The 22,974-nt window shown below is 39.3% G+C and overlaps 1 protein-coding gene across 1 annotated transcript; it reads right to left on the bottom strand.

The window, feature by feature from the left end:
- Positions 1-6,135: 6,135 nt before the first annotated feature.
- On the bottom strand, positions 6,136-16,098 carry GZMK (granzyme K). Its single transcript, XM_065905700.1, has 5 exons — positions 16,012-16,098; positions 15,593-15,740; positions 9,364-9,514; positions 8,320-8,589; positions 6,136-6,465 (listed from the first exon to the last, which is right to left on the bottom strand). The coding sequence occupies exons 1-5, from the start codon at positions 16,073-16,075 to the stop codon at positions 6,304-6,306; spliced, it is 795 nt and encodes a 264-aa protein (XP_065761772.1). The 5' UTR covers positions 16,076-16,098; the 3' UTR covers positions 6,136-6,303.
- Positions 16,099-22,974: the final 6,876 nt, after the last annotated feature.

Here is a 22,974-nt window from a genome sequence, read left to right as displayed (position 1 = left end):
CTTCCTGCTTGAATCAGTTTTCCTTAAAGGAACTTCCTGGCTAAAAGTTTATTAGTTTTGCTTATCCTTTCAAAGAACCAGGTTCTTGGGTTCAAACGTTGTTTGGGATTTTTCTTGTTTCCTGAGGTAAGCTTGTATCACTATAAACTTCCCGCTTAGAACTACTTTTGTTGAGTCCTATAGGTTTTGGATGAAAAAGCTTAGGAAACCAAAAACAAAAGAAAAAGACAACCTATGAAATGGTAGAAAATATTTGCAAATGATGCTACTGGCAAGGGATTTATTTCTAAAATATACAATCAGCTCATACAGCTTAATATAAAAAAAAAACAATCAAAAAATGGGCAGAAGATATAAACAGATATTTCTCCAAAGAAGATATACAGATGACCAACAGGCACATGATGCTTAATACTGCTAATTATTAGAGAAATGCAAATCAAAACTACAGTGAGGTATTACCTCACACCAGTCAGAATGTCCATCATTAAAAAGTCTATAGTTAATAAATGCTAGAGAAAGTATACAGAAAAAGGAACCCTACTACACTATTGGTGGGAGTGTAAATTGGTGCAGCCACTTTAAAGAACTCTTCCTCAAAAAATGAGAGTTACCATATGACTGAGCAATTCTATTCTTGGGCACATATCCAGAAAAGACAATAATTCTAATTCTAAAGGTATCTGAACCTCAGCATTCAGAGCAGCGCTATTTACAGTAGCCAAGACATGGACGCAACCCAAGTGTTCATTGACAGTTAAATGGATAAAGAGGATGGGTATATAGGTGTGTGTGTTTATATATATATATATATATATATATATATATATATATATGGAATATTACTTGGTCATAAGAAAAAATGAAATAATGCCATTTGCAGCAACATGGATGGACCTAAAGATTATCATATTAAGTGAAATAAGTCAGGAAAAGGAAGACAAATATCACATGACATCATTTATATGTGAAACCTAAAGTAAATGACACAAATGAACTTATTTATAAACCAGACATAGACTCATAGACATAGAAAGCAGACTTATGGTTATCAAAGAGAAAAGGAGTGGAGAAAAATATAGAAGCTTGGGATTAACATATATACATTACTACACATAAAATAGGTAAGCAACTAGAACCTACTGTATAACATAAGGAACTATATTCAATGTCTTGTAACAACCTATAATGGACAAGAGTCTGAAAAAGAAGTTTTATGTGCATTTGTGTGTGTATGTATAACTCAGTCACTTTGTTGTACACTTGAAACTAACCCACATTGTAAATCAACAATAATTTAAATTTAAAAAAATTAAATTAATGGAAAAAAATAAAGTGACTTTCTGGAAGCTCCCAGCCAATGATTTTTACTTACATCTCCTAGACCATTGCTCACAGTGAGAGAGTCTGGAAAAGACCATCTTTTAGCTGTGTACATTTGTAACTCCAAATAAAGTTTGAGGTTTGTTACCAGGGAATAAGGAGATGGCTTTTGAGAGGCAAATCAACAGACCCTGCTACTGAAGAAACCAGATAAAACACAGGTAAAAAAAGCCGTAACACTTTCTGGGGGTTATTGGACGATCAGAGTACCAATGGGAATGTGTATGTAGAGATACTCCAAATGTGAGTTTCTGTGGCCAGAGCAGGGATGGCCCAAGTACTCTCTGAGGGAAAGGCAGGTTGTAGATCTGTTGAAATGTCTCATGGGGTAGTTAAAATCATTATGTTGGCAAATTTACCAAGATTCAGACTTGATCTTCATTACTGTAGGGATTGAAACTTGAAATTTTTTTTTAAAGCACTCTGGAAATAGATATGAGTCTTAAAGAGAAATTCAAATACCCTTAATTTAAAGATAAAAAAAAATCATAGATGTAGGAAAGCAAAGTATTTATTATTATTTTGCAATAAGAAATAACTGTCTCAGGGAGCAAAATGCTCACAGAAGTTTGCTTGGTGAGCATGGAATTAGAAAAAGACCAGATAAATCATCTGAATGCCCAGTGGAATTAGGCTAAAGGCAGGATGGGTTTTCTGTGGGATCAGAAGGCAGGAGTAAGGACTCATCTCCCCTTCTTCCCTGTATCCCCAGACATCCTCCTATCCCTCTGATTGGGATGCTCTTGAGAATTGTTCACTTTCAAACTGATTACAGCCTATCTTGTAGACTTGGGAACCTCACTGTCTCTTCAGAGTGATTTGTGTATTTCCACTCTAACCCAGTATGTGTGGAGTTTACAATTTTAATTCTGTTAAAAATTTAACTCTCAGAGGGCAATTTAATTCTACTTACTTCTAAGTTCTCAGGAGATGCCTCAGTAAAGCCCCATATGCTGCCTCTAATAGGCTGTTACATAGACATTTACTGTTAAAACCAGAAAATGAACATAACCCTTTCGTGGTGGAGGATAAAAGGTGAAGAGGAGGGTATGTCAGTTTAGAGTTGACTGGTATGACTCAGCAAAAAGACTAAAACAGTTAACATTTGTAAACAGGAAGTCAACATGTGAAAGCCTGAAAGCAGGGCTGAATTTTGAATTCAAGGAACACAACTGTTGAGTCAGAATGACTTGGTACTCAAAGAACTCATAAGACAATGCATGGGTAGCTTTCACGTGTGTCTCAGTAATCTTGTGGAATTGTAAGCTTTTTGAGAGATCTGAGTATTTTGCCCTTGGACAGTCTGTTTTCTCCCTCATCACACGTGTGTCCTTTCCCAAATGGAGAACTTTGTCAAAGAGGAAGAGGGGCTTGTCTAACTGAAAGCAGCTCTCCTCTAATGAGATAACTTTCTGAAACGATCAAACTCTGAAGTACTAGTCTTCTGATTGTTTCAGGGTGAGCTGGGATTTATTTTGTGCAAAAACTTCTACCTAGTCCTATGTCAGTTTAATTGCTCACCTGCATTAATATTGATTATATTTGGACCCAGTTGTTTTCAGTGCTATCACTTTTTATTAAAACTGGATAGACATAAAATAAAGCATGAAGTTTTTCCTGTGTCTGTGAGGAATGCAAATATATTCTGTCCACAGTTAAGAGGAAAGGAGAAGGTGGGATAACTCAGAATGACAACAGATAATATGTTCCCTTAAAACCTTTGAGCAGTTTAAAATTTTTTAAATTTTAAATTAAGATTAAGAATTTAAAAAATTTAAATAAGAGAACTTTTAAAATATGCCTCATTTTAACTCTCACTTTGTCTTTGAGGCCATCAGTTCAGTTCAGTTCAGTTCAGTTCAGTTGCTCAGCCGTGTCCAACTCTTTGCGACCCCATGAATCACAGCACGCCAGGCCTCCCTGTCCATCACCAACTCCTGGAGTTTACTCAAACCCATGTCCATCGAGTCAGTGATGCCATCCAGCCATCTCATCCTCTGTCGTCCCCTTCTCTTCCTGCCCCCAATCCCTCCCAGCATCAGGGTCTTTTCTAATGAGTCAACTCTTCCCATCAGGTGGCCAAAGTATTGAGGCCATAGATGAAATCAAATAAGCCCTCAAAAACAGAATTCCCCACACTAAAATGCTATATTCTTTTAGGCCATTTTGGGAAGATTTTGGTATGTTTAATAAAATATTACTTCCCTGAAAGGATGAGGGATACTTTTCAATTGTAGTCTCCATCATCAGCTGCTGGTCAAAATAAACTGTTTATCTTCCAATTTCAGAGTCACCAGACCTTCCATAACTGTTGACAGAAACTTCCTTTCTGGCAATCTGATCTGGTGTGGACTATTGGATGTGAACAGCATGGAGTCTAAAATCAAAACACAACTCTCAGGTTTTTAGCAACAAATTATCAGGATACTCACCAACTGCAATCCGAAGAAATCTCAACAGTCCTTTTGTTATATTAAAGAGACTTACAAGAATATGTTCCATGGATTTGAAATTTAGATGAGATAATTATTTTTTTAACAACGAGTCCAGAGTTTCTATAAATCTCCCTCTCTTTTTCTTATGAAATATAATCTTGGATTTCTAGGTCATAATTAGTATACTTTCAGTGAATCAAAATGACACTAAAATGTAATTTTAAAAGAATCATTTTCTACTTTTTTTCTCAAAGTAGTTCTATAATTTTAATTAGATTCCTTTTTAACACAGTGCTTCCATTTGTAAGTATTCATAGTCAAATAGCGCTGGTTAATGTTTCTAAAAGCCATGACAACAAACAAACAGGCATAAAAGAATCTATTTCTATATGAATGCAAGAAAACTCAATGCCGTCGCATGGAAAAGAGCATTATTTCTCTTCTGAAACCCAGATTAAATGTAAAGGCTGAGATGAATCCTTTGACTGCTGACCATTGAAAGAGAAGCCTGAATTATGCTCCCATGCTCTGCTACGCCCATTCAAATTAGAAATTGTTATCATTGTAATCACTGGACCACCACAATCAAGGACAGCTAAGACCCTCAAGTGCCCCTACTAAATTGCACCGTGGTCTTAAAGTGTCAATTTATAATGAAGGATTTGTAAAAAAAAAAAATGCCATGAGACTTATTGTTCTTTTTTGTAAGATGTTATTAAGGATGTTCATTATCAGTGGCTTTCGGATTTGAGCATTTATTAGAATCAACTACACTGCTTTTAAACAATGCAGATTTCCAGGCCCACCTCAACCCTGTTCAATCTGAATCTCTAGGCAAGGAGCCAGGACAGTCTATATTCCAAAACATCTTCTCAGGTTATCCTGATGCCTTTGGTAGAAACATATGAACCATGGCACTATGTCTTTCTTAAGGGGATTGTGGAAGACAGTTCTGTTTCTAGCACCAGTGGCTCTACTTCTGGAAAAACAGTATTTTTATTTCTTGGATACTGTAATTCATATAACTGATTATGTTGATCTCTTTGCGTTGACTCATAGGGCCAAATATGGCTCCTTCTAGCAAAAGTGTAGGGAGGAAATTGTAGTACTTTGAGTATTAACAACATTCCTATGTTCATCTTCTCTTTCTTACTCTCATTTCCTCCTTGTCTCAATTCCTTCACCAAATTACTATTTATTTTAATTAATTAGTTAGTTAATTACATTTATTTACCTTTTGACCCTCTTCACCCATTTCTCTTACTCACCCTCCACCTCTGGCAACTACCAATCTATTCTCTGTATCTGTGATCTTTTAAGATTCCACATATAAGAGAGGTCATTTAGTATTTGTATTTCTCTGTCTGACATTTCATTTAGCATAGTGCCCTCAAGGTCCATCTATGTTTTTGAAAATGGCAAGATTTCATTACTTTTTATGGTCGAATAATATTCCATTGTGTGTGTTTGTATGTATGTGTGTGTATAAACCACAATTTCTTTATTTATCATCCATCATTAGCCATTTAAGTCATTTCCATATCTTGGCTATTGTAAATAGTTCTGCAATGAACATGTTGTTTACTTGCTAAGTTGTATCTGACTCTTTGCAACCACATAGGCTGTAATCCACCAATCTATAGCATTCTCCAGGCAAGAATACTAGAATGGGTTGCCATTTCCTTCTCCAGGGGGTCTTCTTGATCTGAGTCTCCTGCATTGGCAGGCATTTTCTTTACCTCTGCATCACCAGCGATCATTGCAATGAACATGGGGTGCATATATCTTTTTGAGGTAGTGTTTTAATTTTCTTCAGACAAATATTTGAATGTGAAATTGATGGATCACATGGTATTTCTATTTTTTTGAGGGAAAATTGTTTTTAATTTCACATTTTTTTTATTGCAGGTATTTTTATATGTTGCTTTAAATCCTGTTTGGAAGAAAATGTGACATAAAAATAATAAGCACTATCTAAATATTTGTATAAACCTTGATGATTTTTCTTCACTTGAGCTGGGATACTTGAATTTAGTGTTTCTTCAGACATGACTTAGCAACTGAACAACACCAATAATTTTAAAAATACAGCTTTAAGAATGATACAGCAGAAATAACAACATAAATGTGGTTGAAAGTGATGCTACAACTGTCTTTTTTAATCATCTTTTTGCCCTTTGTGGGGGTATAGATTGAGTTGGGGGACATATCATCCCCCATATCTTATTTCCATATAAGACGAATAGACACTCTTCTAAATTTTATTCAGAATAAAAGCAGCATAGTAGAAATACATCAGTGGTACATGTGAAAAAGAACTTGTATTCCTCAACAAAATCAGTCCTAACAGGTCAGGAGTGGACCCTAACTGTGCTCCACTTTAACTACATTCAAGTACCTGTGCAGGTAAGTTAGCCTGTGGAACACATTATGAAACAAAAATGAAAACAAGCAACTGATAGAGCCAAGAAAATCATCTGTAGTCTTAGTCTGCATGAGATGGGGCCACGTTGCTTTTGATCCATGCTTGGTATTTCCGGGTTAACAGGATGTAGATTCCTGGTTTCTTGGCATCACCACATTTACGACCTCCAGAAACTAAGGCATGAAAGGCACCTTTGCAGATCAACGGTCCGCCTGAGTCACCCTGGAAAGAAGAAAATGGGCAGATATTTGGCAAGAAGATGCTGAACTTTTAGACCATCAACTGTTAATAACCATCAAACGATTATCTGGGTCATTGGTTTCTTTGTGTCCTGCAGAGTGCCTGATACAGCCTCTGAGCAGTATAGGTTCTCTGTGTCTCTCTCTCCATCCAGAACCAGGGTTCTGTCCATTTGTCTGTCTGCCTCTTTGTCCATGTCACTGTCTCGAAGACCATGTATATATATGTGTCTTTTAGCAGTCACTGGGACTGTTGAGCTTTATTCATTAAGAAATGGGTAGACAAGGAAGTTTGAAATAATCCACTGAAATAGAAGAAATTTTTTAAATTATGAATTTCATTTTGGTGCTCTTGGGTTTGAAATCAAGTTGCTATTGAGGCTGACAGAAAAGAGCAATGTATTAGAGTAAATGTCTTGGTGGCGGGCACTCTACTTCTCTATTATTTTTTTTTCCATTGTCATTGGATTGAACATGGGACTCTGCACATACCCAACACTTAGCAAATACTTGCCCAATGAACAGATCCTTGAGGACTCACTCTGACAACAAGACATGTAACAAAAATTCTGTCAAGGAAAGTGACAAGGTAATAGAGAAGGAAGCCTGGCCTTTCAGATAAGGAGCTGGGTTTTGAATCTAAAGAGCAGCCTTTGTCTCTGCTGCCATGCAGATTGCACTTGGTTGGCCATGAAAATAGAGGTTTGGGGGTGACAATCTTGGGGCACTGCAGTCACACATCATCTTTGAGATCATCAGATCCTCCCTTTAAAAAATGCTTAACATAGTATGTGAATATTTGTTTTTTTTAAAGTAATCCATCTGTGCTAGGTAGCCTTCATCCACCTTTTAACATGGTGGTAGTTTAGTCACTCGGTTGTGTCTGACTCTTCGAGACCCCATGGACTATAGCCCACCAGGATTATTGGTCCATGGGATTTCCCAGGCAAGAAAATGAGTGGGTTGCCATTTCCTTCTCCTGGGGATCTTCCCTACCCAGGGATTAAACCTGGTCTGCATTGCAGGAGGGTTCTTTACCTACGGAGACACCAGGGAAGTCCTTTTTTTTTTTAATGCCTCAAGAAACAAAGATTTTGAAAAACATGACTGATGTTCTTTTAGTCAGTTAGCAGTCAACATTATTTAAGAAACACAGAATGTTGAATATACATTTGACCTTTTTGCATTTGAATTTTATAAGACCTCTCTATTAATTAGTTTAGGGGCTTACCCGGTGGCTCAACAGTAAAGAATTTGCCTGCAACGCAGGAGATACAGGAGATATGGGTTCAATCCTTGGGTCGGGAAGATCCCCTGGAGGAAGGCATAGTAACCCACTCCAGTACTCTTGCCTGGATACCCCATGGACAGAGGAGCCTGGTGGGCTACAGTCCATAGAGTCACAAAGAGTATGACACAACTGAAGCGACTGAGCGTGCATGCACATATTGATTAGTTTAAAGCCGGGGTGGGTTTGGGATTGAGAGGTTATTTTCTAGTCACCACTTGTGATCTCAGGGTTGGTAGGCTTTCTAAGGAGGGTAGTACCCCTCAGAGGAAGCCCGTAAAAGTTATCAGATGTAGTCCATTACCCTGATTAACAAACATTAATGAGTGCTAACTGTGTGGTTTCACAAGTTCTACCACTTACTTGCAGTGGCAGATGAGAAAGCACAGTGAAGGCTGTGCAGGATGGGAGAGTACCCTTTTGGAGCTGTGATGCTATGTTCACCACGCCTCTCCTCCTCGCTGCGAGTGTGCAGATAGAGCTTGACTATATCCCAGCACCCTGAAATGCCTGTCTGAGTGAGGGATTCTTTGAGTGAGGGATTCTTACGTGACAGGAATCCTTCTGGCCTCTGGCGTCTCCTGCACACAGCATGGTTCTAGTTATAATAGGGTTGTGGTTGTAATAATCTCGGCTGTTGCACGTTTTTCGATTTATGACAGTGACAGTGACTTCTCGCAGGGTATCCGAGGGGCTTACGCATTCTGGGTCAGTAGCTCCCCAGCCAATAACCTGGCATTTTGTTCCAGCTGTGATATCATTTTTAGTTCTTGGGTGGAGCAGTTGGACATGTCTGTTGAGTATTGCGGCCGTGTGAAGCTGACAGATTAAAAAGAGAATAAATGATCGTTTATCCCCAGTAGTATTTTGTGATTAGTCCGAGCGATGTATGTGTGGTCCCTCTGTTCTCTGAGGGCGTCCTTCTTGAATCTACTTTGGTGGTAGCCCGCAGCTGCGTTTGTGGTTGTTGCTTTTCTGAACATGCTCATCATTCCCCTTAGAGCTCAGTGATGCTCAGGGAGGAAGCTTACATAGAGCAGGAATTTTGCCCAGTCTCAAGCCAATTGGCCTTTACTCTGCATTGGATGATTTTCTGTGGAATAACATCCATAGGTCATGACTTTGAGGGCTGGGCTCTTTCCTGCTGGATAGGACCCTTGAGTATGGTCTAGACTGAGTTTGGACTGGACTTGGTATGGTCTAGACTAAGTTGTAACTCACTTCTGTGTCCCTGAAGTCACTTGTTTGGCTCTGTTGTATAAGTGACTTGTACTTTTCACTTGCTAATGAGAAAAGCATTGGGAGAAAAAGCTTGCAGTATGGATCCTTGGGCCTGTTGGGATGTTCTCCTCCCACGTATGTGAGCATCAGAGCTGCTTTTCCTTGTATAAACATAGCCCAGGCGTGTTTATGGTACATACTTTTTTCTTTCAAGGCATTAAATGGAGTACAATGAGCCTTAATAGAATATGTCACAACACATCACCTTGAACAGAGGGAGAATGCTAACAAAATGCTTTGTTAGATGATTTAACAACTGAACTATGAGGTATAAGAATGTTGGAGAAATTGAAGGAACACAATGGTACATACCTTCACCAGCATAATATCATTTGATTTAGGGTCTAATGTAAATTCTGGGAATCGTATGAATTTTTTAATCTCAAATGTTTGCTTGGAGGCCTCATTCTTTGAGAGAGAGTGTGCTCCTAAAACCACTTTGGAAGACTGGCTTTTGGCAAACCTAAAAAAAGCAAAAAGAATAGACACACAGAATGATTCCCCAATCTTCCAGTGGGGAGTAGAAATGGCGGAGAAGCCATACACATACAGGAATAAGGACTAGCTTCAAGATAACCTGTGCAGGATTAGGTGGAGTGACAGAGGTCATGGGCCCAATAACGAAAGGATGAAAACAAGGGCCAAATCCATCCCAGTCCAATTCCCCAGCATTGCAAAAGAATTTCAGAACTAGTGCTGAACTGTGGAGGGAAAGAAGGAAAATCCTAAGTGACTGAATTCAAGTTTATTCACCTTCCCAACATTAAATATTTTAATAACTAAAAGGAAAAGACTCAACTCTGGGCTTCCCTGGTTGTTCAGCAGTAAAGAGTCTGCCTGCCAGTGCAGATTTGATTCCTTGGTGGGGAAGATCCCCTGGAGAAGGAAATGGCAACCCACTCCAGTATTTTTTGCCTGGGAAATCCCATGGACAAAAGGGCCTGATGGGCTACAGTCCATGGGGTCGCCAAGAGTTGGACATGACTTAGTGACTAAACAACAACAAAGTCAACTCTACACTTGCTAATCTGGTATGTCTAAATCTCATCTCAGGGCAATAGGGAGAAGTAAGGTCCATTAGATGGCTGTCAACTATGCCCATATGTTCTGTCCACTCAATGAGAAAGATGATTCAGACAAGAAAGGAAAACTTTCCTCAAGGTGAAAAATCATCTGAAATTAAGGTACTTTAGAGTTAGCAGCCATTGATAATTCCATGGTGGAGATTTAGAGGATGAAACTGGTGAGTCAGATGATGAAACAATAGTTTGTTTTTTTTTAAATCCCTAGTCATATACAAATATAGTGTGCCAATGTTTCAAAAGTTGATCTGATTTATTGTATGTTGAGTAAAATTATATTCGCATCATTATGAAAATAGAAAATTATTTTTGCGCTTTTGACAACACCTTGGAGCCATTTCCAGACTTCTCCGATGGCTCAGATGGTGAAGAGTCTGCTTGCAATGCAGGAGACCCAGGTTTGATCTCTGGGTTGGGAAGATCCCCTGGAGAAGGAAATGGCAACCCACTTCAGTATTCTTGCCTGGGAAATCCCATGGACAGAGGAGCCTGGTGGGCTACACTCCATGGGGTTGCAAAGAGTTAGACACAACTGGAATAACTAACACTTTCACTGCACTTTGGAACCACTTGCATTCTACAAAAATGTCCCATTTTTATGTGTGTTCTCAGGAAACACCCAACTTCGAAGCCTTTTTTGGAACAAGGAAGGTGATAAAAAATAATTATATTTGTTTGCATGTAACTATTTCATTGTCATATGGAAAAGGTCAGGGCAGATTACAATAAAAACACACACATGTCTGATAAACACACATACATGCTGTGCTATGTTGTGGTTAGCTGGTCAGTCATGTCCGACTCTTTGCGACCCCATCAACTGTAGCCTGCCATGGGAACTCTCCAGGCGAGAATACTGGCATGGGTTGCCATGCGCTCCTCCAGGGGAATCTTCCCAACTCAGGAATTGAACCCAGGTCTTCTGCATTGCAGGCGGGTTCTTTATCAGCCGAGCTACCAGGGAAGCCCAAACACACACACATATATAGATAAATAAAGATTAGCAAAAATTAAAAAGAGCACAGAAACATACAGAAAAAAGAAGAAAAGTTTGTTGCAGGCTTGGGAACCAGTGCATGACTGTGCTTAAATGGGTTTGTGTATGGTAGGGCTCTGACTGCCGGGAATTAACACTTTGGGGTTTCTACCAAAAGAGTTTATTTTGGGAATTTCAGCTCTATTTGTTGAAAAATTTGCCTGTTGCAAAATCAGGATGGGGATGAAATTTCTCAAAGGATGTGGATTGGATTTCCTAGGATTGATTCAGACTCAAATTCAGTGTACCTGCTAAATCCAAAACTGTGGAAGGGAAGGATAATATAAAATCCCTGGGGCTACTGATAAAATAGAGAAGACAGATATGTACATAAATAACTAACACAGAAAGGCTGGGAGATATGAATGTGGGATGTGGAAGATGAATTCTGACTAGGGAAAGGGTGCAGAGAAAATGTCTGGTTTTCCTTCATCTTTTACCAATTTCCTTGATTCGTTAATGACTTTGAAGTGTTTTGTTTACTTTTTGTCTCCTCTGGGACATGTGAATACCAAAAACAACCCAAGCAGGCCACGAATGTTTTTTGAATTTTCCATTTCTAGATACAGTTCAACTGTAATCTGTACTACAAAGGTCAATATTTTCTGCCAACAGGATACCTGGAATTACCTGAGTCCCAGAGTCTCACCTCCTTAGCTAAATTCAGATTGGAAATCCCATGGAGGAGAAGCAATACCAGCGTCTCATTTGCACAGCAGTGTTTCCCTGTGGGTGGTCCAAAGACCAGCTTCAGAATCATCTGGAACTGTCTGGCTGCATGGCAACTTTATAAGCCTCATGCCAAGTCCCTTCAAGCCTCTTACTTCCTCTGCCAGTCTGCCTTGGCACTGAGCAGTGTTTCTGCTTAGACCCATTCCTCTGGGGTTCCTATTATTTTGAGGCCTCTTGCATAAGAGAGAAGGGAATGACCAGGCTGTCAGAGATGGGCTATTATGGTTTTATTCCATCAACATGACTGGATCATGAAATTTGTTCCTGAGTGATTACCATGGACCGTACAGATACACAGATATTAATATAGCATTGTTGTTCAGTTGCTAAGTCATGTCTGACTCTGTGACCTCATGGACTGAAGCACACCAGGCTCCTCTGTCCTCCACTGACTCCTGGAGTTTGCTCAGATTCATGTCCAATATAACATTATAACGTTAGACGACATTTATTAAATTATTTTAGTGTATCAGGTTCTGTGCTAAGCATTTTACATATTTTCCATCATTTAAACCTCACCATAGCCCTATGAGGGAGGTATGATGATCATTCCCATTTTGCCGATGAGGAAATTAATGATCAGATACATTAACAGACTTGAGGAAGTCCCACTGACACTAAGTGGAGGCTCCAGGATGCAGTGAAAGTAGGATTAAAGCCCTGTTGGTTTGAACCCAAGATCTGAATTTGTAACCATTCTACTCTGGGAGCCTTGAGAGATTTGCAATGGAATGGAGGCCATATGGAAGGGGTGGAGGTGGGGTTCTATCTATAATATTTGCTGGTTAAGCAGGTGACACGGCTTCCCTTGTGGCTCAGCTGGTAAAGAATCCACCCACAATGAGGGAGACCTGGGCTCGATCTCTGAGTTGGGAAGATCCCCTGGAGAAGGGAAAGGCTACCCACTCCAGTATTCTGGCCTGGAGAATTCCATGGACTATAGTCCTTGGGGTCGCAAACAGTCGGAGTGCCTTTCACTAAGCAGGTGACATGATGGGGCGAGTGTTCACTGGGAGAAGGCATTGGTAGAGACTCAGGAAGACAGTAGGCAAGACTTGGTGAGAGTTTTGCTTCTGATAAATTGAAATGCTGAAAATAAGATTATATAAGACACTATTTTTTTCTTTTTGCCAGTTTCCTTTTATAATCAGCATGGCAACTAACAAAGGGGCCTAAGTGAAGAACTTAGTGTGGATGGGTAGTGAGAAGGGAACACCCCAGATTTGGCCTCCTTCTGCTGAGAGAGGGGTCTAGTGTTACTAAGTTACTCCCACAGGATACTTGGGAGTACATTTGTGGGAAGCCACCATTGAACTATTTCATAAATATTTTGGGTTTCATAAAGTTTAATATTTTTCTAAGCACCAATATGCCTACATTTTTACACCCAAGTGTCCTGTAGAGGAAATCTGAGCCACATAGTTTGGAGTTCTTTTAAACTCCAGCCATTTAAAACAATATTTAGCAGTTTTTTTTTAATTCCAAGAGTCTTTTTTCCCCATTTTTCAATTTGTGAATGTATTTCTACTGAATCAAGTTCATTTGACAAAATTTAGAATTCAACTTAATAATACTATTTATCTTTGGGTAGTTGGCTATCCACTCCAGTATTCTTGCCTGGAGAATTCCATGGACAGAGAAGCCTGGTGGGCTACAGTTCAAGGGGTCGCAAAGAGTTGGACACGACTGAGTGACTAACACTCTCACTTTTCTCCTTTGAGTAGCCCTTTACGGCTTACAAAGGATGTAACATAATGTGCTTTTAGCTTAGCAAAACCCAAAAAACCCTTCTCCAATTCATTTCCCTTTTTTCTATCCAGCATTTGTTCAGCATTTATAATAAATCAAGCTCCATGTCTGGGGAGGTTATAATTCATTTAAATGTGTAACCACAAGCATATCTGAAGTGTGTGTATTTGAAACTGAATGAACATTTATCGATGGTCACCCTCTGCCTAACTGATCCCCAGGGGACAAATGCCCTAGAAAGGACAGAAGTGATGTGGACACAAGTGTTATTTCTGTGACAGCAAGAACCCCGCTTAAATGAAGTAGCCATGTTAAGTCAGAAATTAGTGGCTTGCTATTTAGAAATAAAACAGAAGTTCACATAGTTTGCAGACTTCAAAATTTCTCGTTTGTGTTCAAACAGTCTCATTAAAATGTGGCAAACAAACAAAATCCCCAAAATATGAAAGCAAGGTCAATTCAGTTGTTTCATTTAGATATATAACTGATGCCTAGAGAGCAAATGATTATGGCTAAGAGGTTCTTAAGTGTGGTGCTGTCATGTTTGTCATCTTTTCTTATTTTTTAGCTTATTCAGGCAAGAAAGATAAAGAAGAAATATACAAACAAAAAACAACTCCCCCAAACCAAAACAAGCAAATAAAACAACAAACACCAAAATAGTTTTCTATTGCTTTTCCCTTGGTGATGTTTGCAGCATCCCAAGAAGGGTTTTGGATATTTTTAGCTGAAGTAAGAAGACCCTGGACACTCCCCTGGACTCCAAGGAGATCAAACCAGTCAATTCTACAGGAAATGAACCCTAAATATTCATTGGAGGGACTGACGCTGAAGCTGAAGCTCCCAATACTTTGGCCACCTGATGGGAAGATCTGACTCATTGGGAAAGACTCTGATGCTGGGGAAGTTTGAAGGCAAGAGGAGAAAGGGGCAGCAGAGGATATGATGATTAGACAGCATCACTGACTCAATGGACATGAATATGAGCAAATTCCAAAGCACAGAGAAGCCTGGCGTGGTGCATTCCATGGGGTTGCAGAGTGGGACACGACTTAACAACTGAACAGCATCAAGGGAATCCTAGAGTGAGAGGTTATAGTCTGTCTCTACAAATACTTTCACTTTAGGTATCCCAGAAAAATACTCACCCCCTCTTTTTCTGTGTAAATAATCTAGACTTCTTTTTTTTCACCTAGGGAAACTGTTGCCTCTTATAGCTGTGATTCCTAAACTGTGAACTCTGGGCTTCTGGGGTAGGGATTAAGCAGGCGAGTTAAGGTAAGGGTCTAAAAGTCTATAAGCAAAGCCAACCTATTGCAACTTATCTGTTTAAGTATTTAAAAATATTTAAATAGATAATTTTTAATCCTCAAACCCCCATGAAGCAGTTATGTACTATAATTATTATAACCCATTTTTAAAATAGGGTGCAAAGTCAGGATGTCTGATTTCCCCTAACAAGGTCAGGAACATTGCTGCTTTCAGTTATAACTGTTGCTGTGTTCCCTGGCATTACGTGAAGGACTTGAATTTGTCTATTAGGTTGTCTAGATCTCCCAGAAAAGTAGAACTTCAGGCAGAATCAAGGATGTGTGACACGGTAAAATCGACTCCACCAATTGGTCAGTTATCACAGAAGCTAAGGATAAATCAGGCATTGCTAGTGGTAAAGAACCCGCCTGCCAATGCAGGAGACATAAGAGGCGCAGGTTTGATCCCTGGGTCAGGAAGATCCCCTGGCGGAGAAAATGGTAACCCACTCCAGTACTCTTGCCTGGAGAATCCCATGGACAGAGAAGCCTGGCGGGCTGCAGTCCATGGGATCACGAAGAGTTGGACACGAATGAAGTGACTTAGCGCGCACAAGGGCAGATCGAATTTTCTCCCGGGAGAGGCGAGCTTCTTTTCGAGGCAACTTGAGGGAACAGCGAGTAACACTCACCGGGCGTGGCAGTGGGCGGCGGTGAGCACCCACTGAGGGTGGATCAGTACGCCCCCGCAGATGTGGTCGCCGCCATACTGCAGGGACGCCATAAATGGCCTGGAGTGAGGGGACACTTCTCTCCCTCCGATAATCTCCATGTTGAAACCTGCCACAGAAAACCAACAGTTAACGGAACAGGTCTAAGTGGATTATTTCTCATAATTCTTTTGACAGTCATTGTGTCATTTTTGAAGATTAAAAAAAAATCTTTCAGTCACCTAATAGTGATTATAATTTTACTGATGAACAATTGTATGCTACATTATAGTTTATCGGGATCTATATGGACGTAAACATTATTTTCATTTATAATGCTATAACACAATCACTAGAAACTCATTGAATGCTGACAGGTGGTAGGTATAGGAGATACTTACACTCTGGAGTCATATAAGTCCCGGCTAGTAGGAAACATAGAAAAAAAGAAGAAAACTTAGTCATGTTAGTGGCTTAGATTTAAGAAGCCCAGATGAAATATTCTGACTGTATCCGTGAAGGAAGAAGAGTCTGAAGGTTGAGTTTTGATTTTGCAGATTTAGCCTTCTCACCACAAGTGTTTTGGAGGTAAAGTTTTTCACACCTAAGATTAAAGGTATGCATCAGTTTGGGGAGTTTCAGAATTATGCTTTTAGGACTTTTTGAAGCAAGGTATGTGTGCCATAAAGAACTCATTTACAGAGTTAACCGTTTTCAGTATCTGTATAAGTACTCATGTTATAAATGGTGAGAGAATAAAAATTGTCCAAACCATAAGAACTCAATCAAGTTACAGACAGAGTTCAAAGATGCTCATTGCTCTAAAGTAATACTTACTATTTTTCCTGGCAGAAAATGGTGCCTATCATATTTAGTTACTATTTTTCATTTGGACATAGATTTATTACATAGAGAGACACGGAACCTTGCACAGACCATGGTTGCCTTACAATAAGTCTTAACTAAAGCCTGAATATCATCCAGAGAAACCCATATGTTTCGTAGCAAGCTTATTCCTAGACGTGCCATTTTCTCTAAATGTGACCAAATTTGGTTAAATTTTAGTTACATTTTTGGGAGATTTCATAATGTTATTAAAGGGGAACATTGGCAACATATTTTTTAATTCTGAGTCTCTATTTTACTCATTTTTAATTGAAAATGACCATGTGTTTATCCAGGGTCTTAATAATAATATCTTTTCAAAATCAAGGACTGCACTTTGTCACTATCCCCAGGAACAGATGAAATGCATTGCCAGCCTTTCTATAGTACTTTCTCCTTTATTACAAAAGATGTTAGCCTTAAGCTTCTATGAGATTCTGTCTGTGCTAGATGCTGATCAGTAGGGCAGATGCTATCAAATGAATACAGACAGACCAATCAGGTAACACACACGACCCCAAGCACGCTCTAAAAACACTGATCAAAATTAACCTTTGATTAACAGATCTTATTTTCTTTCTCCTAAAATATTTGCATCCTATCTTTTATCTTTTTTACAAAAATAAATTGAAATCCAGAGCTATTTTTCTTGCCAGATAGCAAGACTCCTACTGAATTGTTTTCTAGCAAGATAGTAGGAATAATACTAATAACTATTATACTTGCATGTTCTACATTAAATTTAAATCTTCCTAAAATTTTCTTTACATGATCATTTATATGTTTTCATGTCTTATGTCTGTGTGGAAGGCAGGACAAACTATTCTCTCTGTGTTAGAATTAAAGAAATTGGCTCAGAGAGGTTAAGTAATTTGCCTAAAGTTACACAGCATATAAGCTGGATCAAATCAATTGCCTGATCTAAAATAAGTTGTATGTTAATAACTATACCACCAGAGCACAAAATATGAGAAATATCCTGTTTGTACTTTATCAGGATACAACAACAGTAAAGCTCTCCTGTACAGTAAATAAGAAGAATGAACAAACCCAATGCAGAGTGGTGACTTCCTGTCTCATAGACCTGTGGGTGAGAAACGGAGAAGCCAGATTAAGAAGAGTCACAAACTTAATAAAGCAAACAGCCGTAAGCTCCTGTTACTTTTCAAGTCATCTTTGTCACTGCTGGTGTGCCTCAATGGAGCCCCCATTTTTTTTTGCCACTTTTGCAAGCTGTAGAGTGGACGTGATGATGCCAGCTCCTCACTCTATCACGATGATGTTGGGAACTTTAGCAAGATCATGTGTGACATGTGGAAGTGATTTAACAATGAGGAAGAAATGAACTGTGCAAAAGACAAAGCTTTATTCCTTCATTTCTGGTGGAGTGGGGCATGGTTAAAAACATCTCTCAGCTGCTTATTTCTGTGTAGCAGACTAGCATCCACATACATTTTTACAAATTGGTAGGCATTTTCAACTCAGCTTCCAGGGAAGTGGCTGGTATTAGGCTTTTTTTGTTGATGAAGACTTGATGGAAACTACCGAGCTAGCAGGTGGCAGAGTTTGTTCTTAAACCCTTAGGTGCTGGCTCCAGGCTGCATGCGGTTTTCAACCTGACCACATGCCTGCTGGGCTTTGAGAAGTTCTGTGGCTTAGATGCTCTAAGAGGCAAGCTGGCTGTGCAAAGGGAAAAAGGATTTAGCTGTATACACTGCAATTAGACATGGTGAGGTTTAATTTAATTGGGAGGACAGTCTCATAATTTTTGTAGCTGACCAGGAAAATTCTGAGAATCATGTCGGTTTACAGTCAAGAGTTACTTGGTTTGGGCTTTAGACTGATGTGTGGGTCAATGGTAACATTTATTATAACATTCAGGATCCTGGATTTGAGAACAGTGGGCTGTGTAACATGATGAGCTCTGAGATCTAATTTATTTCTGGGTGTTGGTTTTTGTTCTGTTGAGTCTGCTACGGGGAGAGCCATGTTTGCTTTGGATGGATTTTGCAGCAGCTGTGCTGGGGCTGAGCAAGTGCGAGGCAGCGCTTCATGCTGGACTGGTTCATGGGTCAGGGGCCTTGAGCTTCTTCGCTCTGCTGTGTTCAGCTGTCCTTATTAGCTGCTCTTGGGGATGCTGATTTTGAGCTTGGGGCTTTTGTTTTCCTCCATCCCTCTTCTCTTTTGACCCTTCTGTTTTGAGAGACTCACATAGAACAGCTGTCTAGAAACTCCAAAGGCCACGTGTGGTTCTCTCCAATGGGCTCTTATCACTTCATTAGCCACTCCCTCTAAAGTTTTGTCACTCAAAGCATGGCCCTCAGACCTGTGCTGGTCTGTGACCTGTTTAGTAGCCATCCCGGTCAAGAGGAAGACAGAAGCTGAGAGTCAGGGTTTAGAAGTTGTTACAGCCATTTATCATGACTCTATACTAATTTATTTTATTTCATGAAATGCAATATAATATCTGTCCAATCTAATCATAAACTAGGGCATGCATTTTATATGCCTTTTAAACTTTTACTTTTTCTACATATTTCTATTGTATAGTCCACAATGAATTGAAATGAAAACCAAACAAATCATCAAACAGAATTCCAAAACACACCTGGTCTTCCCCCTGGGTAGTTTGAGTGCTGCTCTGTAGACACAACTGCAAAGCAAGTCTCTTTCAAGTCCTCCCCATCTCTTCCCTTTTGGCCTCCTTCAAGAAGTTTTCCAACACCAAGGTTTCCAAGACTCCCATGGCTATCCAATTTTCCCCTGCCCCAGGCATTCAAGATCACGATTTGGCAGAATTCTACTGGGTCCTTCCTTTATGACCATCACCCCTGGGTCTTGGTTTCTGTCCAGTAATGATTTAGCTAGTCTGATAAATGCATCTGCTAACAATTATGATGAAAATATGGCAGTTTTGAAAATTGCAGTAGGGAGGGCTATTGGGGTGCTGTATGATGACATTATATCTGAAGGTCCCAAGAAGATAAATCCTACTTCAGATTACAGCTGTTTCTCCCACGAGATTCTTTAAAATAGATGAACTTGAGAGTAATTGCAAAAGAGAACAAAGTATCCCTTGATTCAGGCCTGGAGCTGTGATGTTAATCTCAAAGCAGAGAAACTCGGTAAACTGGGTTGGAGTCCTGTCCTTTTCCTAAGCGGCTTCATTTGAAATACTTTAGAGAACTGCTCTATGCTCTCCCCTTAGTGGAATGATGGTGATGATGAAAGTAGGATAGAAGTAAATTTGTTTTGTATTTTTCTGCCTTAACCTTTAAGCAGAACATGTTACATACTAATTATCTTCCTTTGTTAAATATGTTTCCTAGTCACCATTGAGTTAAAGAACACAATAGTCCTTTAACTCTTCTCCAAATCAACTCTGAAATAATGGCAGTGGATAGGAAGTACAGTGGGTGAGTACAGGATCTTGGCATAAGGAATAACCACATGAAAACAGCTTGAGAATTTGGCAAATGGGGATTTCCCAGTGCACCTGGAGCTGGCTGCCTGGTCAGATACCGTCCTTATCTCAATCTTTCCTCCAGGCCTTAAGCTGCCCTTTTGTGATACCTTTTCTTTTTCTTTTCTTCTTCAGGGTGGCTTTTGATGTTCATTTTCACTGAGTTGAAATGTTATGGGAGGGAAAGCCCCATATGGGGTAGTCCTGTGATGTCACTGGACCTGAGGCAGATCATTCACACTGTCTGCAAAGTTTGTCCTAAAAGATTTACACTTGTGAAAATCTTATCAACAGGGAGGACTGCCAAAGGGAGGTTTGCAGCCCTGATCTCTCTTCTGGCAACAGACCTGTAGGAACACTGGTCTTGAACAAAGGAATGGAGGACTTGGATGACCCTGGTGAAGCTTCAGGGAGAAAATGGGCCAGTATGTAGTCAAAAGAAAGATGTCAGGAAAAGAACTAGATGACAGAGACCAGAAGAAATGTGAAAGCAGGAAAGGAAGGAAATAAACAAATATTGTAGAGGAAAGAAGGAAGCAGTCAATGGAGGAAAGGAGGCCTTACAATGAAACACTTCCATTTATATTTGAACATCTCAGATGCTGTGATATTTGTAATAGAAACAGATCTGTTAAAAATGAGTACTCTTATCATATTGAAAGCAATTCAGTTATTTAAGCAAATCATAACGTCAAGTCAAAGCAGGTAAAATAGCAAGTATTTTAGTGGGGATGATCAGATTCATTAATAAAAGAGTCATTCATTAACACAATAAATGCTGTGGCCAAGCTGAAACTCAATGAATCAATTGATTCTGTATTCCTTAATTTTTCACTGACAATGAATCCAAGTAGAAACTCACACAGTTGTGTTAAAAATACTTTTCCCAAAGGTGAATGATTAACCAAACAACATACACACACACACACACACACACACACACACATACACACTAGCACATCCCTTCTGCCCCACAACCTCTGATCCTTAAATACCTATCCTATTCTTTATCAGAAATAAATTCCAGGTGAATCAGAGATTTTTCTATGAAAAAAAATGAAATCATTATGAACATTGAGTGAAATGATTAGTTAAATATAAGACTTGAGAGAGGAAAGCATAAAATAAATCACCAGTACATTAGAGTCTATAAAATACTTTGGTAAAGCAAAAACCACCGTAGGCAATATCCAAAGGCATATGATGAAACATTTCCCCAAAAGACAGTATCTTTAATATATGAAGAGTTCTTACAGATCCATCAAAGAAGATAAGAGTAATAATAAATGAACTTGATGATGGATAAATCAGTATAAGTATAAACAAAATAATGCTTTAGTTACATTTCCTCACTAACAACCTAGCATATAAATAATATTTTAAAAAATCTTGGTGATTATAGAATAAAAATAAAGCACATTTCATGTTTTTGCAAGTCAGTAAGTTTGATGTACTAGTGGCAAAACTATAGCAAGTAGTGATAAAAAGACCACTAAGCTGAGAAGATATAAGTCAACAAAAGCATAATCTACTAAAACTAAATTCTCATTGTTGGCTGACAAGTCAGTGGATGGGTTTTAACAACAATGTAATGATTGTGCTCTTTCTTTTAATCCTGAACTTTGTCAATCCTCTTTCCTTTGAATGAACAACTTCCTTAGTTCACCTCTACTTTTCTCTAAAGTCCAAAACACATACTTCCTATTCTCATCAAAATTTCTGATCACTGGCCTTCTTGCAATTTACCCACATCTACTAGCTTTCTTTTGGACATGTCTGATCTCTTTCCAGTCTGAACAAGATAGGCAAGTTAACAAGGCCCACCTATTGTGTATTCCCTGGCAGTCCAGTGGTTAGGGCCTTTCATGGATCACAGCCTTGTCATGGCAAAGGGGCTTTCATACAGTTGTGCTCATTTCACATGCTAGTAAGGTTATGCTCAAAATCCTTTAAGCTTTAAAGATTCAGCAATATGTGAACCGAGAACTTCCAGATGTACAAGCTGGGTTTAGAAAAGCACAGGAACCAGAGATCAAATTGCCAACTTTTGTTGGATCATAGAGAAAGCGAGGGAGTTCCAGAAAAACATCTGCTTCTACTTCATTGACTACAGTAAAGCCTTTGACTGTGTGGATCACAACAAACTGGAAAATTCTCCAAAAGATGGGAATACCAGACCACCTTACCTGAGAAACCTATATGCAGGTCAAGAAGCAACAGTTAGAACCAGACATGAAACAACTAACTGGTTCAAATTGTGAAAAGATTATGTCAAGGCTGTGTATTGTTACTCTTCTTATTTAACATGTGAAATACCAGGCTGGATGAATCATAAGCTAGAATCAAGATTTCCAGGAGAAATATCAACAACCTCAGATATGCAGATGATACCACTCTAAGGACAGAAAGTGAAGAACTAAGGAGCCTCTTGTTGAGGGTGAAAGAAGAGAGTAGAAAAGCTGGCTTAAAACTCAACATTCAAAAAACTGAGATCATGGCATTGGTTCCTATCACTTCATGGCAAATAGAAAGGTGAAAAGTGGAAGAAGTGGTAGATTTTATTTTCTTGGGCTCCAAAATCACTATGCATGGTGACTGCAGCTGTGAAATTAAAAGACACTTGCTCTTTAAAAAAAAAAAGTTATGACAAACCTAGACAGTGTTTTAAAAAGCAGAGACATCACTTTGCTGACAAAGGTCTTTACAGTCATTGTCCACAGTTGCTCAGTCGTGTCCGACTCTTTGAGGCCCCAATGACTGTTGCCCTTCAGGCTCCTCAGCCCTTGGAGCTGGTGGGCTAGCCCACTAGGGTCCTGTGATTTTGTGCAGCAGAATTCTTTAAGTAGACTCTGAGCAAGCAAACAGGAAGTTAGATGTAGGGTTGGGTAGTTTCACAGTAGAAGGTTAAGGAGGTATGACACTTGCAGTTGATAGATGGGCTGTGTTCTGTTTGTTTTTGGTTGCACCCCGCGGCATGTGGGATTTTATTTCCTGGACCAGGGATTGAACCCATGAC

This window comes from Muntiacus reevesi, chromosome 14 (genome assembly GCF_963930625.1).
Source record: "Muntiacus reevesi chromosome 14, mMunRee1.1, whole genome shotgun sequence".
In the NCBI taxonomy this organism is placed as follows: Eukaryota; Metazoa; Chordata; class Mammalia; order Artiodactyla; family Cervidae; genus Muntiacus; species Muntiacus reevesi.
The sequence above is the reverse complement of the archived record's forward strand: the minus strand, read 5'-3'. Positions and strand labels throughout refer to the sequence as shown.

Coding starts and splice junctions, on each gene's coding strand:
- GZMK (XM_065905700.1), bottom strand. CDS start 16,075: ATGACTAAGTTTTCTTCTTTTTTTCTATGTTTCCTACTAGCCGGGACT. Junction 15,741..16,011: donor GACTTATATGACTCCAGAGT/GTAAGTATCTCC, acceptor TTTCTGTGGCAG/GTTTCAACATGGAGATTATC. Junction 9,515..15,592: donor GCCGCCCACTGCCACGCCCG/GTGAGTGTTACT, acceptor TGCTTTTTTTAG/GTTTGCCAAAAGCCAGTCTT.